Genomic DNA, 14,380 nt, shown 5'->3' with positions numbered 1-14,380 from the left:
TCCATTTTATTTTACTTTTTACGCTAATGGAATGTTGTATTAGTTGTCCAAAATGTCCTAAAAATGTAAAAAGATCCAAAAAGCAAATATGTAAAGAAAATGTAAAAAATAACAAAAAAGGAGGTAGTTTTTTTTTTTTTTCTCTTAATGGCGTTGACATTTTGTATGAATAAATAAAAAGAAAATTGAGTCTTACAGAGAAACAACCTGCTCCTAAATATAGGGCATGTTTTACTGAATAACAAAAATACGGTATCTTTTTTTTTTGGATGGGAGACATGATTATTCCAAACAAAACAGACGGTAATCTGGATCAAATTGTGCCAAGCAGTAAATTCATCCATTTATTTTTGACAACCAGCCGATTCATAAAATCGACAACTTCAAAGTTGAGGAAGTAGAGCTAAGAAAGGATTTCGATTCAATGCTGGCTTTGCGCAGTAATGCCCCATAATCAAGCGTAGGGAATGAAAAGATGATGTCCAGCCAAGATGGTTCCCAGTGTGTGCCCCACTAAAAGAAGAAGAGCATAAGAAAAGAGCTTTTCTTCACATTGGCGGGGGTCCACTCCCCCAATAGGCTTAGTTCCATTTCTCCTCCGTGCCCGGGCTCTGTTTGACCCCTGCTTTCACGCTCTCTGTTGTTGGGAGCCGAAAGAGGGTGAAATTGAGGGCCGCATTCACTCATCGGAATCAAACACCTCACACGCCCCTCAATCTGACCCCTGCCTCTCTTGTCCAGTCTCCATATAAGTGGCTCACCGCATCCGGAGCTTGCTTGCTTAGCTGGGGATACAGAAATGGGAAGGGAATAGTATTTGTTGTCACTGATTACAGTGTTACTTTATGTCAGGAATGGACAATTGCACTCAGGCCACATGCGTCCTCTCAGGCTTTTTAAATCAGCAAGCCAAACAGAAATGTTAAAATAGCATTAAGATGTGTATAGAACATTATATATAAAGTGTTAATATTGTAATATAATTTTTTGGTGCACTCAGTGCCCCTTTGATTACTCTCCTGAAGTAAAAAAGTTTTTTCAGAAAGCAATAATATCAAGGTTCGTAATCCCTGAACTTAGTGATGTGTTTTCAAGGATTGAAAATTGCTTAAATTGCAGGTGAAGTACTTTTACATGCTTGAAATTATTGCCATGTTGGCATGACGCTGACACTACTCTCTCGTGGCCTCGATGTGCCGTTGCACCTCTTTTTTCCTTGTGATTAACGGCAGCTAGCATTAGTTTGCATTGCAATAACCATGTGAAGCATCATCGCCTCTTTCGGGTCGTGCCTAAGAGGACTTGTGCATTCTAGACCTATACAGTGCACTATGACATGTTTATTAGTGCATAGATTATGTATCAATTATGGACATATATTTTGGGACATTCAAAAAAAAAATAGGTGAATCATAATGGGAAGAACTCTCTGTATTTGAAAATGTATGCTACATTACTGTCATTGTTATCCAACACCTACATTAAAAGACATTTGTCCCCAAAACAAATAGATTAGCTATTTACCCAAGATCTAAAAATCAAATGTTTTGACAAATGCACACTCGAGATTAAAAATCGCTGATACATTTTTAGGCTCTGCAAAATACACAATTTCACACCAGATTTGTTTTATTTTATTGATACTGGAGAGATTGGAAAATGGGCTTCGAACGTGCTTGAATTTAGGCGTACAAAGCCTGTTTTATGTACTACGCTCAAGGCCAAAATTCAAATCACTGGCGATAAACAAGTCATAAAAGACATACAAGATAAAAATAAGAGTTACAGGGTAGATTTTCCTAAATTATTAATCCATCAGAAAATAGTGCAATGACATTAGTAAGGACATTGTGCAAACATAAGAGAGAAAAAACCCCAAAATAAAATATTAATTTAAGATTTTTTGTACACAGTTAACTGTTTAGGACAATGATGGCTCTGGAGACAAAATTGAGGCTTTTGTTTTTTAAAGGAACAGTGTGTGTTATGTGACCACAAAATGTCACTGTGTAGTGTAGTGGAATGGAAAATAAGTGCTAAATAGTACAAAGAAGAATAAAAACTACAAAGACTCAAAGTGACCAAAATTTGCCATTTTATTTCTCTATTTTGTTGCCCTGCCTTTTCTAGGTTTTTGGGTATCTGTAGCAGCAAGGTGGCAGACAATTATGTCGGCTACCATTTGATGACGGGTGTGTTGTGTAAAAAAAATGCTAAATAAGTATTTAAAAAATGGCATGCTAGGTCATGTATTTTTGCTTTTTATTAAAATTAATAAGGCGCCGCAATCGGCTTTTGAGCGTGTGTGCGAATGGGTGAGTGTGAAGCACGGTGTAAAGCACTTTGGGAGGTCCTTAGTGACTTGAAAAGCGCTCTATAAACGCTAACCATATACCATTCAATAAATGTAGATTCTTTTAACCACTAGAAGGCAATAAATTGTATACACTGTCCCTTTAAAGCCAGGAGATCAAAGAGGTGCTTGTAGGGGTGAGAGGAGTCCTTGACAATGTTGTCGGCTATGCACCAACAACATCCACCTGACTGGGGAGAGAACAGCTAATGATTTTCTGGGCCGTGTTTATTACCCGTAGTAAAAATAGAATGACAAAGGCTTGCCGGCATCGAAATATCAGCTGTGTGGAATGACAAATGAGTCACATGATCTGTTCGATCATCGTTAAATCATAGTCTGTGGTGAAGGTGAGGATTAGTACATAAGATCAGAAACTAAATGAATGAGCATCTAGCTTGAATAGCACAGTTGATGTAATGCCAATAAAGATGAAAGGAAGTCTCTCCTTTGTTTTTTTTTTTTGTCTACTACCTCCAAGCTCTTATCAAATTCTGTTTCGATAATTGTTCTCCCGACCTCGAACGCTAATGATATTTTTAATGTTTCAAAATGGCAGAACTCTGTTTGGGAACAAGATCAAGTCCGTGGCGAAGAAAGCATTCGCCGGCCTAGAGAACCTGGAGCACTTGTGAGTATTTCACGATGCTTTTATTTCTGTGTCAAAATATGTCGCTGTCAAAGAAACGTTGATGTCAATATTTATTTACCTGGTTGTGGTGGTAAACACAATTTGGTTTCCTGTTAAATTGTTTTTCCAACTTTGAGGAGGCAAACAATCGAAATGTAAAAAGGTTGATTGCTGTGCTTTTGCTGCAAAGCTTGTTTTGAAGTATTCTTCAAATATATTTTTTTAAGGTTTATAAAGAATTTCAATTTTAATTTAGTCTCTTCCATTGACAACTATTCGTGTCATTAGATTTAAAACGGTCAGTGGCGGCTATAAGCGTCAACGGCAGTGAATGAATTAAATTGGGTTTTGTGTTTGTCAACCCTCAATTCAAACTTAGCAAATGATCGCATTGGAATTTTTGTATATCCGTGCAATCTGTATAAAAAATATCCACTAACAGTTATGGTCATTTAATATTTTTTTTCTATTTTTTATTTTTTTTCCAACTATTTTTTTTTTGTAAAAAGAAATGATAAAAATACTTAATATAAATAGGATTTTATAACAATAAAACCATCCATTTAAAATGATTACAGTATTTTCACAACCATAGGGCGCTCCGTGTTAGAAGGTGCAGTCTCTGTAGCGGGTTCTATCTCTATATTCAACACATACATAGAGCGGACCTGATTATTGGTTGCGGGTGCCCTCTGTCGCGGCGGCCTTACAACAGTGCTATGTTTTGTATGTTTATGGTTTATATAATTATGTTTAAAGTGTGTATAAGTAACCTGTTTTGTACTAAAAAATGAACATTTCATAAAATAATATGCTCTATAAAGATAAACAAAGTGAGGTTTAACTTACTTTTGGAGGATGCGCTTCAAGAGGTCCTCCTCCGTGGTAAAAAGTGTCTGGGGAAAAAAAGCGTTCCGACCAATTTCTCAACCGCATTAAGCTTTCTTATTTCACTTTTGTTTCAAAAGAAAAGGCTCGCCTCTTCTTTACACTTTACACCAACCATATTGAATGGATGCACTAGATATTAAACAAAAGAAATCTCAAACTTCTTGTAGCACTAGCGATACAGTACACGTTGTTATGATTACACACGAACCAGGAAATAGAAGCCGCATTTCTTCTACGGGGTGGATGGTGGGTGACCTCTCACAGCGCCATGCGGTAGAAAGAAGCATTACATTGATGTCCTGTACTCGGAAAAAAGGTGCACTCAATACAAAATCCAACTTAGAGCAATGTCTGGATATTTTTCGACGTCCCGAAACAAATGTCCGTATCTTCCGTTTTACGTAAGTCGAATGTTCGTAAGTAGGGGAGCGTCTGTATCTGTATAAAACTGTGCTAAATCTCTATGGTTTGCTTTCTTCCCTGTCAATCTTTTTCTCTGCGGCTCCTTGGCAATGAGGCCGGCCTTTGCGAAGTTTCAAGCAACAGGTAGACACGTTAGCTACGAGCTCGATTTTTAGCTTTCTCCTCTTGCGAACCATCTATTTATCGTCTAGTCTCTTACTTATGCTTGGTTTCCATGTTCCTCAGCGTATCCGAATGTCGTCAGTTTAAATTGTGCTTCACAAGCGTGTCTCTTTGCCACTTTCAGGGTTGTTAAAACATGTTCTGCATAACGCACGAGCTTGTTCTATAAACCGGTACACGCCCACACTTCACCTCACTTCACTCTTTAGGTGTCTCATTTACGTCCGCCTTGCAACACTCGTAGGGTGCGCTGTAAGGAATGTTGCGCTGCACAATTTGAAGAAAATCTGGGATTTTTCGTAAAAATAAGTTCATAGTTAAATAACAAAATACTTTTTAAATATTGATATTTTAAGTTCTTAATCTTTGATGTTACACGATAATTAGATATTATTTGTTCCTTTCAAAGGAATATTGGAATATTTCTTAAAATGAGCAAAAGAATTGGCAAAGTGATCTGACAGTGGTATTTTGTTTAAGGTACGCTAAATATTTAACGGGTTTGTTTAGAAAAATTTCGACGTATTGCCATCCTGCCCCAGTTCAAGATAAAGAATTCAGTTTAAGGCTTCCAGTTTAATATGCTTTTCTTAAAATAACAACTTATCATGTTATTGCTATGTTTTTACTGTGTTATATTACTAGGTTGTGATTTATAGAAGTAGAGTTAAAATACTCAATTAAATGTGCTTAAAAATTGCAATGATCCATCACTGATGATTGATTTCAGAACCAGTCGTGGGCTACTTAAGTGTTTTGGGGGGTAGCAGGCACTACATTGGTGACTCCTGCCTTAGAACAAATTGTGTATCATATGGGGCCTTCAAAACCTGCAATGTAAAAGCAGCACACAGCTGCCGCTTTCTGGTCACCCCCCTCAACTTCAACTATGACCCCCGGTTTCCTGCCGCCTCAAAAGAACAAAGTCATAGAACATGTGGCTGTTCCTATAGGAGCATTTCCAATTCCCATAAGCTTTTTCACAGTCATCTTCAGGCGCACACCTGGACAGACTTGGAAATGCTCGACTAGGTCGAAAAAACGTGTCTGAAGATGATTGTTGACTCGTTGCCGTCTCCCCTCAGGAACTTGGGAGCAAACGCCATCCGCTCCATCCAACCCGACGCCTTCAGCAAGATGAAGAACCTCAAAACCCTGTGAGCGCTTCCCACCCTGAAACATATTTGAATCTATTGCTATTGCGCACGAGAGTAAACATCTCGTTCTCGCTTGTTCCTCAGTGTGATCCAGAGCGACAGCTTCTTGTGCGACTGCCAACTCCGCTGGCTGTCTGAGTTTTTGGTGAGCCGCGGCCTGCAGACGGGTGTTGACGCCACATGTGCCCACCCAGAAAGTCTTAAGGGGACTGGCGTGCTGGAGGCTCCGCTTAGCAGCTTTGTTTGTGGTGAGTCTTTTTTCTTGTTTGTTAGCTCTGTGGCAACAGGCATGCTTGAGGATGTTTTTCTTTGTGTTTTGGAAATTGACATTTTGGTTTGCTCCTAGCAGTTCTTGTAATCATTTTGGCAAATATTCGAATATGAAAAAGTGTATCGGTCACATGTTATAATTCCACCCCAAAACCTGGGGTGCCTTATGTATTGGTTGTGGTTGCGCTTAGTCCTATAAGACTGTTTTTGGTTGGACAAAGGACTCTAGAATATGTCAAAATTATATTTGATACAATTTCTTTGACCAAACTGCTCACTGACAGCTTCTGACTGAAGTGGAATAATAACTTATTTTCATACTGATAAAGTACCGTATTTTCCGCACTATAAGGCGCACCTAAAAGTCTTAATTTTTTTCAAAAGCTGACCATGCGCCTTATAATACAGTGCGTCTTATTTATGGATCAACATTAAATCACAAGGTCTTGCAACTTACGCCACAGCCGCCGACTCGATTTTCCCCCGAACGTGGAGTAGTCCGCGGTGTATGCTGGGATTTGTATACCGGCGTTTCATTGGCTAACCAATGTGTCAATCATCATTTGAATCGATCACTATTGGCTGAAGTTATTCGGAGCCTCGGGTTGGCTAGAGCGCCAAAACAAACCCTGCAATTGGCCGAAAAAGATGTATCAATCATCCGTTGAATCGATCGCTATTGGCTGAAGTTATTCAGAGCCTCGGATTGGCTAGAGGGCCAAAACAAACCCTGCAATTGGCCGAAAAAGATGTGTCAATCATCCGTTAAATCGTTCGCTATTGGCTGAAGTTATTCGGAGCCTCGGATTCACTAGATGGCCAAAACAAACCCTGCAATTGGCCGAGTTTAGCAATGGCGTAGCAAGCTTAGCAAGCTTGCTAAAGTACACCATAAAGAAACATCTTTTATTAGTCTGTATTTGCAAATAATTTACTCTCCTGGATTTACTTCACTCACGGTTGTAAGAAGACCATGATTGCGTATCATTATTGAACGTGAGAACTTAGGTGAGCTATGCGGCTTTATATTTTCCCGGTATCTTGTTTTAGAACGATCTTGATGTTGCTGTGATGAGTTGAGTGAATTAAACTCAATTCCAAGTGTTTATTGTCATATGCACAGTAAAGTTGCGAGCGAAAAAGAAAATAGAAACTAAGAAATGTTTGGCATTTCTTGAATCCCAAGACTTGAACCTTCCAAATGATATTTGAAATGATGCATTTGAGTGACATCGTACGGACACCGCATCCGCACGTGTCTACGACACGTATTTGCTTCTTTGCAAGCTTTGGGAATGTTAAGGGGGTAATCAGTTGGACCGAATCATCTGACTGTTTTGTTGACGTTCCCATTGTAGCGCCTTATAATCCGGTGCGCCTTATCTATGGAAGATATAGGACCAAAAACTATTTTTTGGGGGTGCGCCCTATAGTGCGGAAAATACGGTACTACCTCCAGAGACCAGTACTGATAGGGAGCGACTAGAGAAAGAAACAGCGGAAGAAAATTAAGATAATTGTAACTAAATTTACATGCAAAATCCAAAAGAATGTGTCATAAAGTGGCGATAGCTGCTACTTACTGTAATCCCTTGCTACTTTGCATTTTGTAATTCACAGTCTCAGTACATCGTAGTCTGAAAAGTATCCTGCCATCCATTATCTCTGATGCATATTGCTGCAAGCGGGGGTGCATTTTTGTTGGACTTGGTGGTTTCTTTTTGCTGTTATTTCCCCCTGCAATGAACTGCTTCTGTGCAGCCACTATCCATTATCCCTCATCGTGTATTGCAAGCGGCAAACCAGAGCGCAGTTTTGTTGGGTCTGGCGTCTTTTTCTTTTTTTTCTCTTGCTGTATTTCTTCCTAAATTATTTATGAATCGCTGTGAGCTAGGCCCAGCATAATGCTTCTTTGTCAAACCAGGCAGCTTTTTTTCATAGTTACTGTATTCCTGCCGAAAAAAAACTGCACTTGTGCAGCCTAGATCCATTATCCCAAATCCCATATTGCTGCAAGCAAGGTCCAGCAGAAAGCACTTTAGTCAAGGGGCGTGGCTTTCTGGCCCACTCAAAATGAACTGCACACTTGGGTCTGTAACACATTATCCCTGGTCGACTATAGTTGAGAGTGGGGGCCAAAATAGCAAATTTTGTTGTGTTGCCGTTTTTCACGTTCATTCCTTCCAAAATGAACAGCACCTGTGTGGCTGTTGATGATTACCCTAAGTCTACTATTGCTGTGAGCAGGGACAGGCAGAAAGCACTTTTGTCAGAGTTCTGGCCTGCTTGAAATAAAATGCATGATTGTGGCTGGGGTCCATCTTCTCCGGTTCAACTATTGCTTAGAGCAGGGGTTGGCAGAGTACTTTTTTGTTGTCTCGGTTCACTGAATTGTGCCATTGTGAGCTGCCTCAAATTAATTGCATTGTTTTGTCAGATATCTATTATTCCCAGTCAACCATTGCTGAGAGCAGGTTAAGAGAGTGAAATTGTTATGTGTGGTGCCTTTTTCCCCCTGTTCTTTCTGTCTAAAATAAACAGCACCGAGCAGTGGCCACAATCCATTATCCCCGGTCGACTATTGCTGCGAGCACATGTTACGAATAAGAGGTGCTACTTCACGGACTTAACCGCAATATTCAAGGGATTACAGTAATGTCTAAAAATAAAGAAAGCAAAGAAAAATTGGATTTATTTCTGAAATCTTAAATGCAACCTTCTTGTAATATTTAGTTAGAATTTTTTTATGTGAATCAAAATACTAATCTGGTTTTCACCTTCAGACGACCTTCCCAAACCCCAAATCACGGTGCAGCCGGAAACCAGCATAGCGGTCCTGGGCAGTAATGTGCGCCTGACCTGCACAGCCGCCAGCAGCAGTTCCTCTCCCGTCACTTTCGTCTGGCGCAAAGACCAGGAGCCGCTCCGGCACGCAGAGACCGAAAACTACGTGCGGGGAGCGCCACAAGATGGCACGTCCGACCGGACGGGCGGCGTGATGGAGTATACGACCATTTTGCACCTCCGGCACGTCACCTTCGCTCACGAGGGCCGCTACCAGTGCATCATCAGCAACCATTTTGGCTCCACATACTCCAGCAAGGCTCGCATCATCGTCAACGGTAGGATTTGACTTATATGCTCAAAAGTGCCAAAATAAATAAATAAATGGTTGAAACAAGAAACTTTTTACTCTGTCTGACATTTTTTTTTAAATTGAGTATCATGATTTTTGAACCATGTACTTATTGTTCTTTGAAATATTTCATGATAAAAGTGAATAGCTACATTACAGAACTGCCTACTATTTATCAAAATGTTTCTATTTCAAAAGGCAGTTTCTGTTTCTTGCACCTTGGCACTTTTGCGTTTCTACATTTCATTGTGTGTTTGTTATTATTTACAAGGAAACAGAAGCCAGCTATCTGTTAGTTGTCCAAGTATTTTACCCTGGTGGTCACACACAGTAAATTTAAAGATACAAGGGCTACAGCATATGGGCCATTTTCTTTCTCCAATAACTTACCAAGCATAATTTATAAATACATATACACATATAACATAGTACTCTTTTACTATTTTCTATGTATTATCTATTTTGATATATTTGATAATACTACTATTTTTATTAGTATATTTTTTCAATTATTATACTATTCTTATACTTTATAATTAAATATTTTTTGGGAAAAAGAAAGTGTTTTATATCCATTATATTATTTTTAAATTATTGTCATATATAAATATATATAAACGTGTACCGTAAATAAATATTATATATATATATATATATATATATATATATATATATATTTAAAATTACACTGTATACACACGCTACCGTTAAAGTTTTGGGGTCTACCATTAAAATTTACACTTTTGTATTAATCAAATGGATTTTAAAATAGATAAAAAGTACAATCAAGACATTGAAAACGTTAAATTATTTTATGGTCAACAAATGGAAATTTCGAAGCAACCCGAAACTTTTGGAATGCTATTGTGTATGTAACGTTAATCATAATACAGAAAGACCGCAAGAATTCAAATAAGAATATCATTATAAATCCAATACCTGATTTATTTATATATATATATATATATATATATATATATATGTTTATATATATATATTATATATATATATGTTTATATATATATGTTTATATTATGAATATGTTTATATTATGAATATAAATTATTTTTGCATCACAGCTAAATTTCAAATGTTGTTTTGAGTATATGCTATAAGGTGCTGCTAAAAGATCAGAGGGCCATAAATGGCCCCTGGGCTGTAGTATAGACACTTTGCGTTAACTCGTTTAATGCCATTGACGACTTACGGCATCCAATATTTTGACGGATTTTATGGTGAAAGAGTTAATACGTGTGCAATCACTTCACTTCCCCAAAATAAAACGCTCTTTGACATCGGAAAGATAGTCTTTTCACCGTCTCCGTGTGACCGAGGCGCAATTGACTTCATTTCGACACGCTGTTTTTTTTTCGTCTTTCACCCGCCCAAACAAAAGTCTTCTCTCTTTTGGCACTTTGTAACAAATTGATTTGACTCCATGACAGAAGCCATTTCTCCCACGCCGCCCCGCTTTGTCTATTCTTTGGGACTTTTCCGCTGACACTGAATTATTCTTCCATCCGTCATGCCGGTTTCATGCGTTAAAAACTATGGAGTAGCAATCATTCCAAGTGTAGAAATAAATACCTCTGCATATATAAATACACAAACATATACATAAATCACATTATACCTAAATGACATAAATGCCATTTTTTTCATATATGTAAGCATTTTGTCATTTATATTTTCCCGACGAAATGTAATTCAAATGAGGAGGCAGGTCCACTTGCCTAAACCTTTGATCTATTGGTTGATCAGTGATGAACAAATCAGCTATTGGTGAAAAGCTCAACCAGTTTGACCCACCCCCTCATTTGAATAACATTTTGTTGTAACAAAATTCACGAAGATTACACGATGACATACGTGACAAAATATGTGACGAAATACATGATTAATATACGCAACAAAATACACTGAATCACGCACAAAATATGTGATAGAAACACGCGGCGAATTATTTGACCAAATGCGCGACAAATTCACGCGACAAATTATGCAACATCATACGTGATGAATTACTCGAGGACATACACGAAAAAATGCGTGATGAAATAAATATGTTGTTAATCACACTACAACATGCATGACATAACGCACGACGAAATATGCAACACATTGGATGACATATTACACAAGATACACGACAAAATTCGCGACGAAACACGATGAGAAAAACACAACAAGACACAACAAATTAGGCGACAACATTCGAGATGAAATATGCGACGATATACACGACAAAATATACAACAGAATACGCGACAAATATCAAAATGTATAAATGACAAATACACATTGAAACACATGACAAAATGAAAAAATAAATGAATAGATTGCATTAATGTGTTTTTTGTCCTTAGTGCTGCCGTCTTTCGTCAAGACTCCTCGGGACAGCACCGTCCGAACGGGCCACACGGCCCGGCTGGAGTGCGCGGCCGAGGGTCACCCGGCACCCCAGATCGCCTGGCAGAAAGACGGAGGCACGGATTTCCCAGCCGCCCGCGAACGTCGCATGCACGTCATGCCCGACGACGACGTTTTCTTCATCATGGACGTCAAACCCGACGACATGGGGGTCTACAGCTGCACCGCCAAAAACACGGCCGGCACCGTCTCCGCAAACGCTACGCTCACCGTGCTAGGTAAGGATGATGATATGTTTATAAGTTTAAACTTTAGTAGAGACGGCAATTGATTTTGAAATTTCAAGGAGGACAGGGATAGAAGCCCTCAGATAAGAAAATCCCGTTCTAAAGGCCCTGCAACGTAAATTGGATATGATAGTCAAAACAACAAACAACAGTGCGCAATAACAGTCAAATTAATAAACTAGCATGTAATGTTCTTGGCAGGTGACCAAAATTCAAAACAGAATCAACTTATCAGTTGATTTTTTACTCATCTTTGGCCCCAAAACAAACTATTATATTATTATCTCATTAGTTTTTCGATTACTTATCTGATTAATCAAAGAATGGAGATTTAAAATGCTTTGATTTCAATCCTTGCATTTAAATTTCAAATTACCACTCCAGAAAACGTATTAATTAGGTTCATGATGCATTATAAAATTGGCAAAAACACTTTTATATAAACTTCATACCACCAAAATGGTGCACAAAACGTTTGCTCTGACTCACCAGAACAATATTTTATTTACAATCTGCATTTTTGGGGGAAAAAAAAAAAAAATGCAATCTGTCCAGTTTAAAATGTAAATGGTCTGCATTTCTATAGCGCTTTTCAAGTCAATGAAGACCTCCCAAAGCGCTTTACAATGTGCTTCACAATACCCATTCACACACACACACCCTCGTTTCGTATCATAAGTAACCGTTCCGAAAACAAATATGTATCAATTGTGACGTACTATTCAGTTTTTCCCCGACATTAGCAGAACGTTTTATTTTGACAGTCATCCTCGACTGTCATAGGAATGGGTGCAGAGGGGTTGTGAAAGGATATCGGAATGTTTGGACGCTTTCCAAGGGAAGGGCAGAGCACCTGTATGATGCGGCAGGGGTAAACCAGTGAAAGCTGTCACCCTGACCCGAGTGACACGTACGCTTTCTTGTGTCCCGTTTCATTTGGAGAGACGAAAGCATGACCAACTTGGGTGCTTAACTTCTTTGGGTGTTTAGGCATTTTGGATGTCCATGGTCCAAAAATTATATTTCTTTGCTATTTTTTTAAAAATTTTATTTGTTATTGTATGTGTTTGTCTTGTTGTCGGTCACCCCTCTTGAGTCAAGTCAAGTCAAGTCATTTTTATTTGTATAGCCCTAAATCACGAAGAGTCTCAAAGGGCTTCACAGATTATTACACTATATTACACAGAGTATTTTTCAGCCGACGAGAAGAGTAGGTTATTCATATGCTATGGAGTAGAAGTGAGTTTTAAGTTTAGATTTAAACATTTCCACTGAGGTTGAGGGATATGAACAGGGTAGATATAATATATATATATATATATATATAGATATATAGATATATAGATATATAGATATATAGATATATAGATATATATATATAGATATATATATAGATAGATAGCTGTCAATGTTTACTGTCAAGAAACTGAAATTGTGATTTTAAGATTTTCTAATCCGAAAGGTATTCTAAAAGTCAATTTTAGTAACTTTTGGCGATTAATTTGAGTTAATCGAATATGAACGTTATCATTTGTTGGCTCTGGTATCAGCAAATGTTTGCTGTTGAGAAACAAAAAAAATCGGATAAATATGTTGTTTTAACCCTTTGACTATCTTAAAATAAAGCAACTTTTGTTATATTGGGCAATTAAATGATTTTCTATTAATCGATTTGTTGTTGTCGAACCAAAGTTGATTTCCCTCCACCCCACTTCTTATAAATAACTCACAGACGGTAAGCCTTAGAATGGCCGTCTTTATATTTTTCTTTTCCTCTGCAGCTGCGGCCTTGCTGCGGGTCAGAGGCAAAGGTCGGCGTGGGGGGAGGTCAAAGGGCACAGTTGGGCGAGCCACAGAGGGACGTTTGTTGCGCGGTCCCGAACCATCCCCCCAAACGCACCTTGGACGCTGTTAACCCGAACGCTTCGAAAACCAACCGAGCTCACGGAAAATGGGCAAGAAAACCTAAGATAATATTGATAGTGCGACGCTTCACTCGGGCGGGTTAAGTGAGATCTTTTAATCTGCGGGTTTCTCACTGTGAGAGGAAGTTCTCAGCGGCCTGAGAAACGCTTGCGTTGGTGCGCTCGAACCACTGGCACGCATCGTTGCTGCGGAAACGCTTGAATTATCGCTCTCCGGAGGCTTTTTGTCTGGAGAGGAATCCTCTTAGTGACAAATGAGAGTGTGATCTTAACAATGGTTGTGCGATACCAGGTCTTTTTCACACCGATCCTAGTGCGAGTATTCCCCTTTTTCTGAAAACGAATGGTAGTTTGAGTTTTTCCTCCTTTGCTGGCAAAACCAATACAAACTGATACTGGTATCGGGCATCTTTACAAGTAACTTTAACACCGGGCTGTTTACAACTGCTTTAATTAAAAGCAATAAATGTTTTAAAATATCGGAATAATCTTTTCCAATGACATTTTCTCGTTCCACTTGCAGCACATTGTTCTCATTTCATAAAAAACAGGACTATTGTAAGAATATTTAAAGGGGATTTAAGATGAACATTTTGGATTCTAATAAAAATATTTTTGGAAATAATGACTGGAAAATTAATTTAAACAGGTTATTTTTGTATCAGCAATATATTTGGAATACATTTTTAAATAAAATCGTTTTGTATTGTAATAAAAATTATTCCTCAAATAATCACCTAAATGATTCAAATACACCATGAAAATATTTTCAGTT

At 38.3% G+C, this 14,380-nt stretch overlaps 1 protein-coding gene across 1 annotated transcript in view; it reads left to right on the top strand.

The window, feature by feature from the left end:
• lrig1 (leucine-rich repeats and immunoglobulin-like domains 1) overlaps window positions 1-14,380 on the top strand; it is a 63,382-nt gene that overhangs the window by 36,198 nt on the left and 12,804 nt on the right. The window contains exons 10-14 of the mRNA XM_088338697.1: window positions 2,913-2,984; window positions 5,546-5,617; window positions 5,702-5,865; window positions 8,671-9,009; window positions 11,390-11,671. Of these exons, the coding sequence (XP_088194823.1) occupies window positions 2,913-2,984; window positions 5,546-5,617; window positions 5,702-5,865; window positions 8,671-9,009; window positions 11,390-11,671 (929 nt within the window). The remainder of the gene's footprint in view (window positions 1-2,912; window positions 2,985-5,545; window positions 5,618-5,701; window positions 5,866-8,670; window positions 9,010-11,389; window positions 11,672-14,380) is intronic.

Source organism: Urocampus carinirostris, chromosome 6, assembly GCF_059441175.1.
Source record: "Urocampus carinirostris isolate Australia breed hairy pipefish chromosome 6, RoL_Ucar_1.0, whole genome shotgun sequence".
NCBI classification, from domain to species: Eukaryota; Metazoa; Chordata; class Actinopteri; order Syngnathiformes; family Syngnathidae; genus Urocampus; species Urocampus carinirostris.
Note: the sequence above shows the minus strand (reverse complement) of the source record. Positions and strands in the feature narration are given on the sequence as shown.